A 15035-nucleotide genomic window follows, 5' to 3' on the forward strand; every position below is an offset into this window, starting at 1 on the left:
TGGCCTAGCTGTAATTTTAACGTTGTGGCCCTTTGTTCTGGACACCACTACCAGAGGAAATTGTTTCTCTATCTACTCCATCAACTCCTTTAAACATCTTAAACAGCGCCTGCCTGGCCATGCAGAAATCTGGAATGTACCGCGCAGGCCGCTCACAGACTGTCCCCTCCAAGATACTGCATATGCACGGTCGTGCAGCAAATTTAAAAGTACCACGCACAAAATGTTTTTTTAAGGGAACATTGCTCATACTGAAGTAACTTGAATTAACTTACTACCTGCATTCCTGAACCTCCCCCCCGCCGCAAAAAGTGAGAAACATACCTCTCAGACTCCCATCACGGCCCGACCCTCTTCTAACCTAGTTCAGCCCGGCAGGAAAGCCGCAACAACTTCCCCACTCAGGTCGGAGTTAAAATTGCAGACGGGGCTCTATGATGTAATCGGACCCTGATATAGGACCCCACTGGCTTTGAGCGGACGGCCCCGACGGTCATCCAGATGCCAGCGCAAAACCTGTGGTAAGTGAAATCTAGACAGCTCAAGGGTGCCACTGGCCTGATTTCTACCGGACAGGTACGGTTAAAAATCACCTCCCCCCCCCGCAGTTCTCGGTAACATTAGTAGCCTTGTCTAGCTGGCCAGAGTGGAAAAGTGCAATTACAGCATTAAGTGACTTCAAGCTTTGAACATTAAATGCTCAGCACGGACAGAGTGGGTACAGACTGATGTGGCAACATTTTTTTTTGACTGGCTCCAGTAGGATTTAAAAAGTGATTTTAAGGCATTTCTTAAAACAAGTGGCAATATGCCACACCACCCACCCGTCCACCACCCTCTTTGAACTTTGATCCCCATTCAGCTTATCTGTATTTGAAACTGTTGTGATTTTAAAGATCACATAACTTACAGTAGGAAACAGCTTGCTTTATAACACGCCCTGTTAGTTATATATGTTTTTATAATTCTTGTGGCTATAAATGTTATGGAATTATTTGCCCCCTGCCCCCCACCTCCAGAGTTGGTAGAATTAATTTTGTATAAAATGTAGCAGTAAGCAGGATAATAGTGACAAACTACAGGAGGACATCGACAGACTGGTGAAATGGACAGTCACATGACAGATGAAATTTAACGCGATGATCAATTTTAAAGGCGGTGCGGGAACAGGGAGACCTGGAGGTGTACATACATAAGTCTTTGAAGGTGGCAGGACAAGTTTAGAAGGCTGTTCAACAAAAATACGGGATTCTTGGCTTTATAAATAGAGGCATAGAGTACAAAAACAAGGAAGTTATGCTAAACCTCAATAAAGCACTTGGTTGGAGTATTGTAGCTAATTCTGGGCACCACACTTTAGAAAGGATGTCAAGGCCTTGGGTAGGGTGCAGAGATTTACTAGAATGGCATCATGAATAAAAGACTCCAGTTGTGTGGAGAGACTACAGAAACTGGGATTGGTCTTGTTGTGCATGCAATAACTGTTGGACTGAGAACTGTTTAACTCCAAGAGGTATGACCTTGGCTCTGCTTTATTAAGGCCTAAAGTGACTAATATACAAAATGGCTGGCCTTTTATACTTGGGCTGCACACACGTGCATGCAGCCCAATGGCCTCCAACAGTGACGCCATCTAATGGCTAATGATCTCAAAAGTACATACATGACATGACAATACCCCGCTCTGAGATATTAACACAGTCTTTTACAAATTGAGACGGTCCGATGTTTTACACTCCCGGGTTGATCGTCTCATTTCAACTCCAGCCTTGGGTGAGTGTTCAGAGTCTGTTGTGACTGGTGGCTGGGTGGTTGACCTGGTGGGAGTGACAATGGCCATGTCAGGGGTTGAAAGTCCATTTTCATTGAACATGTCAGTGACTGAAAGTCCCGATTCACTGATGACCAGTGAGTCCTCTGATGACCAGTTCGTCTATGTGCTGCAACTTTGTCTGATCCATATGTTTCCTGCATGTTTGCCCATTTCTGAGCTTGACAAAAGATACTCTGTTGCCCTCCTTGGCCATGACAGTACCAACAATCCACTTGGGACCCTGACTATAATTCAGAACATATACAGGATCATTTACAGAAATATCACGTGACATAATTGCGCGATCGTAATACCCTTGCTGACTTTGTCTTCTATATTCAACATGATTATTCAAGTCAGGGTGTACAAGAGATAGCTTGGTCTTAAGACCTCTCCATTAGTTCAGCAGGCGAGATCCCGGTAAGCGTGTGTGGTCTTGTCCTGAAACTGAGCAGTATGCATAACAGGGGGGTTACTCGCTTCATACTCTGCTTTATGATTTGGACAGCACGTTCTGCGTGCCCATTGGATGAAGGTTTGAACGGCGCTGACCTTACATGTTTGATATCATTGAGTTTCATGAACTTTTGAAACTCCTGACTGGTGAAGCATGATCCGTTGTCGCTAACAATGATGTCAGGCAGACCATGTGTCGCGAACATGACACTGAGATTCTCGATGGTAGCTGTGGATGTGCTGGATGACATGATTATACACTATCCACTTCGAATATGCATCCACAACTAAAAATATCTTCCCCAGGAAGGGACTTGCAAAGTCTATGTGGATCCTGGACCATGGTTTGGTCGGCCACGACCACAGACTCCGCTGGTGCTTTGCTGAGCTGCATGCAAGTGTTGCACTGATGTACACATGATTCCAGCTCAGAGTCAATTCCCGGCCACCATACATGAGACATGATGATGGCTTTCATCATTACAATGCCGGGATGTGTGCTATGTAGCGCATCTACAAATCGTCTGTGACGAATGTAAGGCTTGGTCTCCTCGCATTTTTGCTCGGGTATGACAGACCAATCACCTTTGAGGATGCAACTCTTCACCACCGATAAAAGCGGGTCCTGGATGGTCCAGGTCTTAACTTATTGAGCCGCGACAAGGGTTCCTTCACTCTCAAAAGCATCCATAACTAACAATAGGTCCGCCGGTTGTGGCGTTTCCACCTCTGGTGTGGACAACGGCAGCCGGCTCAAAGCATCGGCACAATTCTCGGTGCCAGGTCTATGGCGAATGACATAATCATAAGCGGATAATGTCAGCACCTACCTCTGGATGTGGGATGAAGCATTGGTATTGATACCTTTGTTTTCAGAGAACTGTGAAATGAGCAGCTTGTGATCTGACTCCAGTTCAAACCGAAGACCAAACAGGTACTGATGCATCTTTTTAACCCCATACACACAGCTAGTGCTTCTTTTTCTACCATGCTGTAGGCTCTTTCCGCTTTTGACAAATTTTTTGAAGCATACGCGACTGGTTGGAGTTTACCTGACTCATTAGCTTGTTGAAGTACGCAACCAATTCCATACAACGAAGCATCACAGGCCAATACTAAACATTTACATGGGTCATAATGTACCAGCAGTATGTTAGAGCAAAGCAGATTAGTGGATTTCTCAAAAGCTCTGTCTTGAGACACACCCCACACCCAGTTGTTGCCTTTTCTTAGCAGCATGTGCAATGGTTCTAATAAGGTGCTCAATTTAGGTAGGAAGTTACCGAAGTAGTTGAGTAGACCCAGGAACGAACGTAGCTCTGTCACATTCAGCGGCTTGGGTGCATTCTTGATGGCCTTGGTTTTCGCGTCCGCGGGTCTGATGCCGTTAGCAGCAATTTTCCTCACCAGGAATTCGACCTCTGGTGCCATGAAGACGCACTTCGAGCGTTTCAGTCTGAGTCCCACTTTGTCCAGACGATGTAGAACCTCTTCCGGTTGTTCAGATCTTCCTCGGAGTCACGACCTGTGATCAGGATGTCATCTTGGAACACGATGGTTCTGGGAACAGACTTCAGTAGACTCTCCATGTTCCTCTGAAATACTGCTGCAGCCGAGCAAATTCCAAAAGGGCACCTGTGATAAATAAACAGTCCTTTATACGTGTTAATGCATGTAAGTCTCTTCGATGTCTCGACCAGCTCCTGTGTCATATAGGTCGACGTCAAGTCCAGTTTGGTGAACGACATCCTCCCCGGTTAGCGTTGCAAACAAGTCATCAGCCTTCGGTAACGGGTACTGATCCTGTTTTGAAACCCTGTTGATCGTAGCCTTGCAGTCTCCACGGATTCTGACTGTGCCATCATTTTTCAGTACACGAACAATGGGGCTGGCCCATTCATTAAATTCAACCGGTGATATGATCCCTTCACGCTGGAGTCTGTCCAGTTCGATTTCGTCCTTCTCCCTCATCATATACAGAACTGCCCGAGCTTTATGATGGACAGGTCTTGCATCCGAGTCCACGTGGATCTGCACCTTGGCTCCCGTGAAGTTGTCGATGCATGGATCGAACAGCGAGGGGAATTTGCTCAGTACTTGGGCACATGTATCTTTCTCCGACAACAACGCCTTGATGTCATTCCAATCGCATCTGAATTTTTCAAGCCAGTTACTGCCAAACAGCGTTGGGCCATTGCCTGGGACAATCCATAGCGGTAACTCGTGAACCGCACGATCATACGACACTTTCATTGTGGCACTGCCAATCACTGTTGAGTTCTTTGGTGTACGTGCGCAACTTGGCATTGATTGGACTCAGCCTGGACCTCACAGCTTTAGTATCCCACAGCTTGTCAAATGCTTTCTGGCTCATTATCGATTGACTCGCCCCCGTGTCCAATTCCATCGATACCGGCACCCCATTAAATTTCATGTTGATCATTATCGGTTTGCTCTTAGTTAGGAACGAGTACAATCCATACATTTCCTCCTCTGGTATCTTGGATTGCGTATCCGGATCCGCGCTGGTCTGACCATCATCCTCCACGTGGTGTGTCGCAGCACGCTTGCTCATCTGCGGACATTGGCGCTGGAGATGCCCCACTCTCAGAGTCTTTGCAACTATATTGCTTAAATCGGCACTGCTGCTGCCGGTGATTTCCCCCACAACGCCAACATGGAGAAATCGGATGCATTCCCGCTGGTGGACTTTGGGCAGCCACAGGTTTCATGTACGCAGTTGGGTGGGCCCTGCCATGTGCCGCTCTGCCGAATCAATCATATTTACAGTACTTGCTGAGTTTCAATTTTTCACTGATATCTGTTTTAGACTTCTATCCGTCGTCATGCGTGACTGAGCGATCGTCAGTAGTTTACGTAGGATCACCTCATGGTTGATGCCGATTACAAAGAAGTCCCGCAGCATGTCTGCCAACATAGCCCCGAACTTACACGGTCCCGGTAGACGTATCAGGTCGGCAACGAATTCTGCCGCATTCTGGCCCTCTGAGCGAACGTGCGTGTAAAATGTGTATCTCGAGATGATGGTGACTTCGTCTGGCTTAAGGTGGTCCTGTACCAGTGTACACAATTCTTCATATGTCTTCTCTGTTGGACTCATAGGCAGGAGTAGATTCTTTATCAGATCATAAATTTTTGGACCACAAACCGTGAGGAACACCGCCCGGCGCCGATCTGCATTGGCGACCTTCTCCATTTTGTTGGCCACGAAGAACTGGCTGAAACACTCACAAAGTCTGCCCAATCTTCTCCTTCCACGAATCGCTCCAACAATCCAATTGTGCTCATTTTGCATGCAAAGGTTCTTGTTGCCTCGTCGCCAAATGCTGTGTATACAATAACTGTTAGACTAAGTACTGTTTAACTCCAAGAGATATGACCTTGGCTCTGCTTTATTAAGGACCAAAGTGACTAATATACAAAATGGCTGGCCTTTTATACTTGGGCTGTGCACACGTGCGTGCAGCCCAATGGCCTCCAACAGTGACGCCATCTGGTGGCTAATGATCTCAAAAGTACATACATGACAGTTCTCCTTAGAGCAGAGAAGGCTAAGGGGAGATTTGACAGAGTTGTTCAAAATCATAAATGGTTTTGATATTTAGTAAAGAGAATGTTCCCGTGGCAGAAGGGTCAGCAACCAGAGGACACAGATTTAAAGAAATTGGCAAAAGAACCAGAGGCGATGTGAGGGAAAAATAATTTACGCAGAGAGTTATGATGATCTGGAATGCACTGCCCGAAAGTGGAAAAATTTACAAGGCAATGGGCAGTGGGACTAATCTTTCAAAGAGCAGGCATCGGCATGATGTCCCAAATAGCCTCCTTCTGTGCTGCATCATTCTATGATACCTTCCATTAAGAGAGTCTGCTCCCTGCATCACCTCCCAAAAATATAGGAACCGTTTGCTCCATTTATTGCCTCTCATCGACTAGAGGAACAATCTGATCTTTGCATTATCTCCCACTGAGAATGGAGACGGTCTATACAATGCATTCCCTTCCCATATCCCTCAAAGTTGCTCACAAACACTAAAATATCTCAAGGTTACAATTTATATCCTAGATTAGTCAACCTTGGTCATTCACTTTCCACAGATAACATTTTCTTGGTCTCATGACCACAGGAGTACTATATGTCCACCTCTCGCTAAACTTTCTTTAGCGTGCCAGATCACCTCTATTAAAAAGATGTTAATCAGCACAGCACCGATTATTTTCGCTGGAAGTCTGCTTCACATTTCCACAATTCTATAGGGGAGGTGTGGGGAGAGAGGGATCCTAATCTGGTTTGAGGCTGTTAATAAACTCATGTCCTCCATAGGGTTGCCAACGATCCATTTTTCGAACCAGGCAATTAATTTTGTGTTTTAATGTAAACCAAGCAAGAAAATCTGTTTTTCAGGACTTTGGCCTATTTTTTCATTCAGTATTCTGGGATTCACTAAAGTATCAAAGAAAGATAATTTTGAACAATTTTGAGCAAAGGAGTCAATCGTAGCAGTTATAATATTTTAAAGCAAGCAAAAGTTACAAATAAATATCTTGCATTGTAACTGGGAGCCATGGGAACAACTCCAAAAGTTAACGTGCAAGTACAGCAAGCAATTAGAAAGGCAAATGATACATTATCCTTTATTGTAACTGGGTTGGAGTACAAGAGTAAATGTTGCTGCAATTATATAGGGCTTTGAGGAGACCACACCTAGAGTATTGTGTAGTTTTGTCTCATTATCTAAGGAAAAATATCATTGTCTTAGAGGAGGTGCAGCAAAGGTTCACAAGATTAATTCCTGGGATGAAAGGGCTGTCCTATGAGAGATTGAGTAGATTGGGCTTATACTCTCTGGAGTTTAGCAGAATGAGAGGTGAACTTACTGAAACATACAAGATTCTGAGGGGAACTGACAGGGTAGATGCAGAGGTTGTTTCTCCTGGCTGGAGAATCTAGAACCAGGGGTTAGTGTCTTAGGATAAGGGGTCAGCCATTAGAACGGAGATGAGAAATGTCTTCACTCAGGGGGTTGTGAATCTTTGGAATTCTCTAGCCCAGAGGGCTGTGGATGCTCAGTCGACAAATATACTTGAAATATCTGAGATCAATAGATTTTTGGGCACTAAGGGAATCAAGGGATATGGAGATGGGGCTGAAAGTGAAGTTGATGTAGAAGTTCAGTCATGATCTTATTGAATGGCGGAGCAGGCTCGATGGGCTGTATGGCCTACTCCTGCTCTTTTTTTTAATCTTAGTTTCTTAAATTTATTGAGACAAATAAAAAAAAAAGTGTAAAAAATGAATACAAAAGCTAAACAATATGGAACTATACATCTAAATCATCGTATCTAAATAAAGCAAAAAGGCAGCAGTCAAGCAATCCTGCAACCGAGAGGGAGAGAGAACTGAAATACATTTCTTCTTCGGCAGTCCCTCGGCATCAAGGATGATTTGCTTCCACACTAATAGAAGTTCTGAGGTGAATGAAGAGTCCAATGTGGGACCTACAGTCTCTGTCACAGGTGGGACAGATGGTGGTTGAAGAGAGGAGATGGGTAGGTGGGGTGCTTGGGTTGTCGTGCGCTCCGGTTGTCATGTGCTCCTTCCATTGTTTGCGTTTGGCTTCCGCTTCCCGGCAAAGAGACTCGAGGTGTTCGGTGCCTTCCTGGATGCTTCTCCTCCACTTTGAGCGGAGTTGGGCCAGGGATTCCCAGGTGTCGGTGGGGATGTTGCATTTTTCAAGGAGGCTTTGAGGGTGTCCTTGAAGTGCTTTCTCTGCCCACCTGGCACTCGCTTGCTGTGTCAGAGCTCTGAGCCGTGCGCTTGTTTTGGGAGTCTAGTATCAGGCATGCGGATGGTGTAGCCCTTCCATTGGAGCTAATCCAGCGTGGTCAATGCTTCGATGCTGAAGATGTTGACCTGAGCAAGAACACAGACGTTGGTGTGCCTATCTTGCCAATGGATTTGCAGGATTTTGCAGAGGCAGCGTTGGTGGTACTTCTCCAGTGCTTTGAGGTGCCTGCTGTACATAGTCCATGTCTCTGGAGCATATAGGAGGCAGGTATCACTACAGCTCTGTAGACCATGAGCTTGGTGCCAGGTTTGAGGTCCTGGTCTTTAAACACTCTCTTCCTCAGGCAACCGAAGGCTGCACTGGCACACTGAAAGCAGTGTTGGACTTTGTCTCATTTAGCAACCACCCTCCCCCACCCCCGCCTCCACCTCCCTTACCAATTGAACATTTTAAGTCTCACCTCAGGCCTTGCCCTTGATCTAGTTTTGGACCCGGTAAAAGGACCAAAATGCTACAATCAATGCCCAAGTTAAATCACTTTGCATCACCATTATTCATGTGTGCCTCGTAGTATATCTCAAACCTAGATCATGTATCCTATCACTCTTTTTTGCTCCACTGAAAGTTGATTCTGTGAATGAAGAAGCCGGGTTTAAGATATAGCGACTGGAATTTTACCGGGGGAGGGGGGGCGGATTCAGGAACCCGCTGTAAACCCGCCTTTCCCAATGTTGGGTCTGTCAGTGCTGAGCCGACCCGACAGGCAGCGGCGGGCCACCCAATTAAAAATTATAATCTACTCAACAGACGCGTAACAGGCTTTTTTAAACTTACTTTTTAACTTCAACTTTTTGGCCACGGGAACCATGCTGAACCACAATCAGCCCCAACACCAGCAGCACCAACAACACCAACCTTCTCCACAATCACCTGATGCTGCACAGGACAGAGAACATCAGCACCCGAGCACATTGCTGTCCGAGAGGCCAGGATAGCCTCACCATGGCAACATATACTTCACTTGATACTGTATACCCTGGCTGCCATATGATGGCCAGGGTGTCACCACCCCACACCAACACCATAAAGTATCCCTACAATGTCCAAAAGCCATTCCTTTCATATTTGCCACCATTGCGGGACATACTCTTGTGTCTCACCATTCACTGTAACTCATTAAGCTGGTTCCAAAGTTGCAAACAAATCTGTCCAAGACCGGAAAGTGTTGAAAATAAAGATTTCAATGTTTTAATAGCACATTAATAGAAACTTTACATAAATATCAGATAAAAATCCAAGTGGCTAGCCTTGTGTGTTGTTAGTTGATATGACTGCACTAGGATGAGAGTGTGCGAGGGGTGGCTAATGAGATGGGGTTGTGAATGTAGATAGAGAAGGATGGAGGTGCAAGGTAAGTAGGTGTGAGTAAGGATGTTCAGGAGTAGGGTAGGGAAGGCAGAGTGATGGGGATGTGATGGGAGGCACAGCAGGATGAGGCTGAGTGTGGCTTTGTACTAACGTTTTGTGATCATTGAAACATTTACACCACTGCACCCAGGTCCTCCTAACCACATTTCTGTTTGTGCCCTCCTATGTAATGTGCAATCAGGCTGATTTGGTCTCCTGGGAGATGTCTAAGCATATGGAGGGAGTTATGGAAGAACCTGGGTGCAGCTCTGCACCTCTGTGCAGTGATTGTCAGTGTTTGCAGCATTCAATGCCGTTGAATACAGACAGCACAAATGTCAAAAGAATTGTGGCCATGGTCTCTTAAAGGAAACCGGCTGATGACGCGTCATGAATGATGTAACCAGACTCCCTTCCTCGAATTGGGCCAGGAAATGTGCTGGATGGGCACCTGCCTGATACCCCTCTATAGGTTCACCATTTTCTTCCAAGCACGTCAGATAGAAGATTCCCATTGGAAACTGATTACTGTCAACAATTGGAGTCGAGAAAGAAAATAATTTATAACAACTGATCATTGGCTCATGAAAATCCGAACAGGCCGTCGGCAAAGAAAGCAAAATAAAAGCTGTTTACATTTCTCTTTATACTACTATGACCTGTAGGATACTTAACTGTGTCCAGGTAGTCCTGGGTGCCCATTACAAATGGCTGTTCTTTTATTGGATGTCCTGTACACCACTACAGCAAATGGCATGCAGGATGCCCACACAGCAAATGATTAAAATGAAGTGCCCACTTGTTTGAGGTGGGTGCTTCTACTGCCGCTGGTTTCCCCACTGGAGAATATGTTGGGCTGCAATCTTATTTTCTGTATCCCCCCACCGCAACATCTGCCATGGACAGTAGAAATAGGAAAATCAGGGTTAGGGTGTCCTAAACTACCGATAGTGGGGCCCTAGTTATACAATCCCAGGATCATGCCCACTGGTGTCATCCTGCGCCAAACCCACAAAAGAGTATACAGGGTCGGGGGAGGAAACTTCAGGAACTTCAGGGTTCCCGATCACAGCCTAGGCATGGACCCCTATCGTGAACCCCTCTTCTGTCATTCATGCTGGTACATCTTTTTCTTCTGGGCTTACTGGCGAACAATCCATTCATCCTTGGATCCCAGGCTAAGCCAAAGCAACTTCTCAGCCTTCGGAGTTCCTGTCCCCTCACAGTCACTGACCTTGGAAGGGGCAAGAACAGGCTCCATCTCTGACAAGTTCCCAAAGAAATCCCCACTTAAGGTCAGGATAAAGGGGCCAATTTTCGGCCTGAATTGCTCCGGTTTTTTTTGGAGCAACTGGTTTAGAATGGAGTATCTTAGAAATATGAATTCTCGGCATTTAGTTTGCTCCAGTTCGAGTCAGTTAGAACAGTTTCACTTTGGAACAGAATTTTTTTTTCAAAAGGGGGTGTGTCCGGCCACTTATGCCTGTTTTCAAAGTTTAGGCAGTGAAAACTTACTCCAAACTAACTTAGAATGGAGTAAGTGAAGATTTTTGTACGTTCGAAAAAACCTTGTCTACACTTTAGAAAATCAGGCATAGGTTACAAATTAGGCGCAGGGAATGGGGGGCGGGGGGGGTTTAAAAGGAAGTTTACAAACATTAAACACTTCAGTTTTACAAATAAAGAGCCATCATCAATAATAAATGATAAATACATCAATAAATCAACCAATAAATCAATCAAAAAAAATTAATAAAAAATAAAAAAAAAATTTTTTTAAATCAATAAATAAAACATTTTCTACTTACCGACTGCAGCACTGGGGAGTCCTCCAACAGCGTGCTGGGACGGCCCCCCCCAGTGTGTCTCTGTCAGTGTCTCTATATCTCTGTCTGTCTGTTCTGACAGCGAGGGGAGGGGGAGGAGGATGGTGGAGGGGGAGGGGGAGAAGGGGGGTGGCGGGGCGGGAGGAGGGGTGGGGGGGAGGAGGAGGGGGAGATGAGGAGGAGGGGGAGATGGGGTGGAGGAGAAGGGGGGGAGAAGAGGGGGAGAAGAGGGGGAGAAGGGAGAGAGGATGGAGGGAGGGAAGGAGAGAGGATGGAGGGAGGGAAGGAGAGAGGATGGAGGGAGGGAAGGAGAGAGGATGGAGGGAAGGAAGGAGAGAGAGGATGGAGGGAAGGAAGGAGAGAGGATGGAGGGAGGGAAGGAGAGAGGATGGAGGGAGGGAAGGAGAGAGGATGGAGGGAGGGAAGGAGAGAGGAGGGAGGGAGGGAATGAGAGAGGAGGGAGGGAGGGAAGGAGAGAGGAGGGAAGGAGAGAGGAGGGAAGGAGAGGAGGGAGGGAGAGAGGGAAGGAGAGGAGAGAGGAGGGAGGGAGGGAAGGAGAGAGGAGGGAGGGAGAGAGGAGGGAAGAAGAGGGAGGGAAGGAGAGAAGGGGGGGGTGGTTGTGGAGGTCGGGTTGCCGGGGGGGGGAGGGGGGGGTCAGGTCGGGTGGGAGGAGCCTTATCCATGCAGCCCCAGTGAGGCCATTCGGCCAGGGCTAGGGGCTGCGTGCTTCGGGCCCCTCCCACAGTTTTGGGCGCCTGGAGCTACTGCACATGCGCGCCCACTGTAGCGTGCATGTGCAGAGGTCCCGGCACTGTTTTCAGCGCAGGGACCTGGCTCCGCCCCCTACAGCTCATGTTGTGCCGCGCCCAGCTGCACAGGACCTGCAGGGAGCCGGAGAATAGGTAAGTTTTTTTTACGCACACTTTCTGGCGCGAAAAACGGGCGTCCAGGTCCGGGCTGCGCCATTTTGAGCTCGGCCCGAAACTTGGGCCCAAAATATTCAGGTTCTACCACCAATGTTACAATGAGTGTCTGCTAGAAGAGTCAAAGAATTTCGGCACTAATGTTCCAAAACTTACCTTACCAATGATGAACAGAAGATTAAATTAACTTTTTCTGCCTCAGCCAAATGTCCTTGAGATACATTCCAGTACTAGATTAGCCTTGTCGCTAATAGCTCCGCATTGACTGAAAACTTGGTGTGTGATTAACACTAAAAAAGTGTTCCACGTTTGCTAGCAAGCACCCATTCACTGTGTCCATCTTCCATTTATATCTATATTAAAGTCCACCTGTCACTCCTTAACCTTTCCTTTAATTGATCGACACTTATTGATTGCTATCAATCTCCCACAAGCTTATCACATCTAGACAGATTATTGTCAGCAAATTTTAGAATATAGGACGAGACATAACATCCTCCAGTAATGATAAAATAGGATTGGTCTCAATTCATCACTATTAGGATACTATACCAATTTATTAAATTATTGCATTCGGCACTTCAAAAAATATCACATTCTGGGGTAAAACAGAGTGTTGGGATTTATACCATACAAATTGCAAAGAAAATATCTCCTGTTCCCAGGGAAATCCTTTCAGATACCCTATGGCACGCAGAACAGTGCACATGGTTGTGAAGGACAAACTTACGGAAAATACCAAGAGTGCTTTCTTTACGTAGAGGATGAACAATAGCCGGAGCATGTTGCTAAGCTATTTTTCACATTTAAAAAACATGAAGAAACAGCTAGATATTTTTATGGAAAAATGTGGTCTAATGGGCCAAAGATCCCCTTGCAAACATGTTTTGTGAACTCAACATAAACAAAGTCGAGAGAAATCAAGATGAGCATGCCTCCAAGTTCCTCTTATCCACAGATAATGTTGCCACCATAGTCGTCATGCAGTTTCCTCCCAGGCTGTCTCGCAGAACAGATGTCATCATTGAGTTTCGATAAGGGATGTGTGTGCGATTCTTTTCTGCAAGTGCAATAATAACCTGTAATTTAAATAAACAAGTTCAACTGTGCTTCTTGATTCAGGTAATAACCAACGTACACATTTACATTTGGAAATTGTAAAAGGCAGATTGCTTCATTAGTCGTATTTCTGCATCACCTTTTTTTAGACAAACGATAAACTCTATGCCATTAAAGGGGATAGAGTTGATCATGTAACATGAGCAGAGTGCAAGACTTAGTAGAAAAAGATTGACTGTCAATCAAAAGCTACAATAATCAAAGCTCTTGCTCGAGTTATAGGGGTGCCACTTGCAGCAGTAAGACAGCCATCCTTGACCCAGATTGCTCTACCTCCCCTCCCCTCACCAGGTCGAACAGCTTATACAGAAAACAATTCAACCTCAGTGCATCAAACTGGGACTGAAGTATTAGGAATATAAGGAAATAGTTCCCAAATAAATTGGTAACCATTTACTGAAGCCTAGACTGATGGTGAGTTTAGTGAAACAATATCAAGCAAGGCAGTTTGCATGCCTGGATTGACAAAATAAAACTAGGTAAAATAGATCCTCTGCAACCAAAAGTACAAAAATGTATGCAGTATTGAAATTATGTTTACTGCAATAGATGTTTTTCCCCTAGATAGTGTCTTCAAATCTCTTGACTTTACAGTAATAGTTTGATGTAAAATAATGAAAGGGGGAAAATGTTGTGGCCAGGAGTGAATTATGAGAAATATTTATACAAGTGAGACCATCTGGCTGCGACAGTTCTTGTGGGCAGCCTCATAAATGGAGATGTTGATTACATCACACTGCTAATTCCATTTATACAACATGCTTTTGAAAAAGATATAGACTATTTTGGAAATATGAAAACTACCTCCGGTCCCCAATCTCACATGATATAAAAAATTCTATAGGAATCTATATTATCCATTTGTCATTCATTGCACATATAGTGACTATAATGTCACTTGTCTGCGATAATTAACACTATTTGACTGGTCAATGCAATCATTTTGTATTTTTTTTTAAGTAAAATGGCTCGGTGTTGTCTCCAACCTTACCTGTTCTAGGTATGTCAGGGAGAGGTTAATGTATTTAGCCTCTGTCAATAGCTGTCCCCCCACTCCAGTCTTTGTGACACGCTCTGAGCCAGCCAAGTCCACCAGGTGTAATTTGGACCGACGGATAGTAGCAGAGCCTGGCTCCCGACTGGAAACATGAATGGTGAAAATGCAGTGGGAACGGGTTGAGGCCTGGTTCATAGGTGTCTGATGGATGAAAACAAAAAGCGCAAATATTAGATGCCAAAGCACTAGTATAGGATCCTTGTTTTTTTTTAGAAAAGAACTTCGGCTTTCACATAAAATAATCATTATTCCATGGAGGATTGAGACACTGAGAAATTTGTGCACTGGTGCTCTCTGTCATTTATAAAGACCATGCTCCAGGGTCTACCTTCAGTTTCTTTTTTCCCATGATCAGCTGCAGATTATCTCTGATGTCTTCCAGACCAGAAAAATCTAATCAACTTCAAATAAAGTCTTACAATAATGGTTGCAAGTAAGCCAGTCTCTTAACCTTCCACCTGACAAAGCCCAATTGCCTGAGGATTGTCAGATACAGTTTTCTCCATTGGATTCTGACCAGATTTGGGGCTGCTGTGACATACCATCACTGCAGCTAGGTAAAAAATGGCAATGCAGGGAGCTTCTTCATGCAAAGGTCCTGCTGCAGACCCCACATGGGATTTC

The 15035-nt window shown here is 45.3% G+C and overlaps 1 protein-coding gene across 1 annotated transcript in view; it reads right to left on the minus strand.

Annotated features, from left to right (window-relative positions):
- The window catches only part of kif6 (kinesin family member 6), a 768544-nt gene that overhangs the window by 601405 nt on the left and 152104 nt on the right, over positions 1-15035 (minus strand). The window contains exons 7-8 of the mRNA XM_070885702.1: positions 14346-14552; positions 13171-13314 (exon numbers count right to left, since the gene is read on the minus strand). Of these exons, the coding sequence (XP_070741803.1) occupies positions 13171-13314; positions 14346-14552 (351 nt within the window). The remainder of the gene's footprint in view (positions 1-13170; positions 13315-14345; positions 14553-15035) is intronic.

Source organism: Pristiophorus japonicus, chromosome 7, assembly GCF_044704955.1.
Source record: "Pristiophorus japonicus isolate sPriJap1 chromosome 7, sPriJap1.hap1, whole genome shotgun sequence".
Lineage (NCBI taxonomy): Eukaryota > Metazoa > Chordata > Chondrichthyes > Pristiophoridae > Pristiophorus > Pristiophorus japonicus.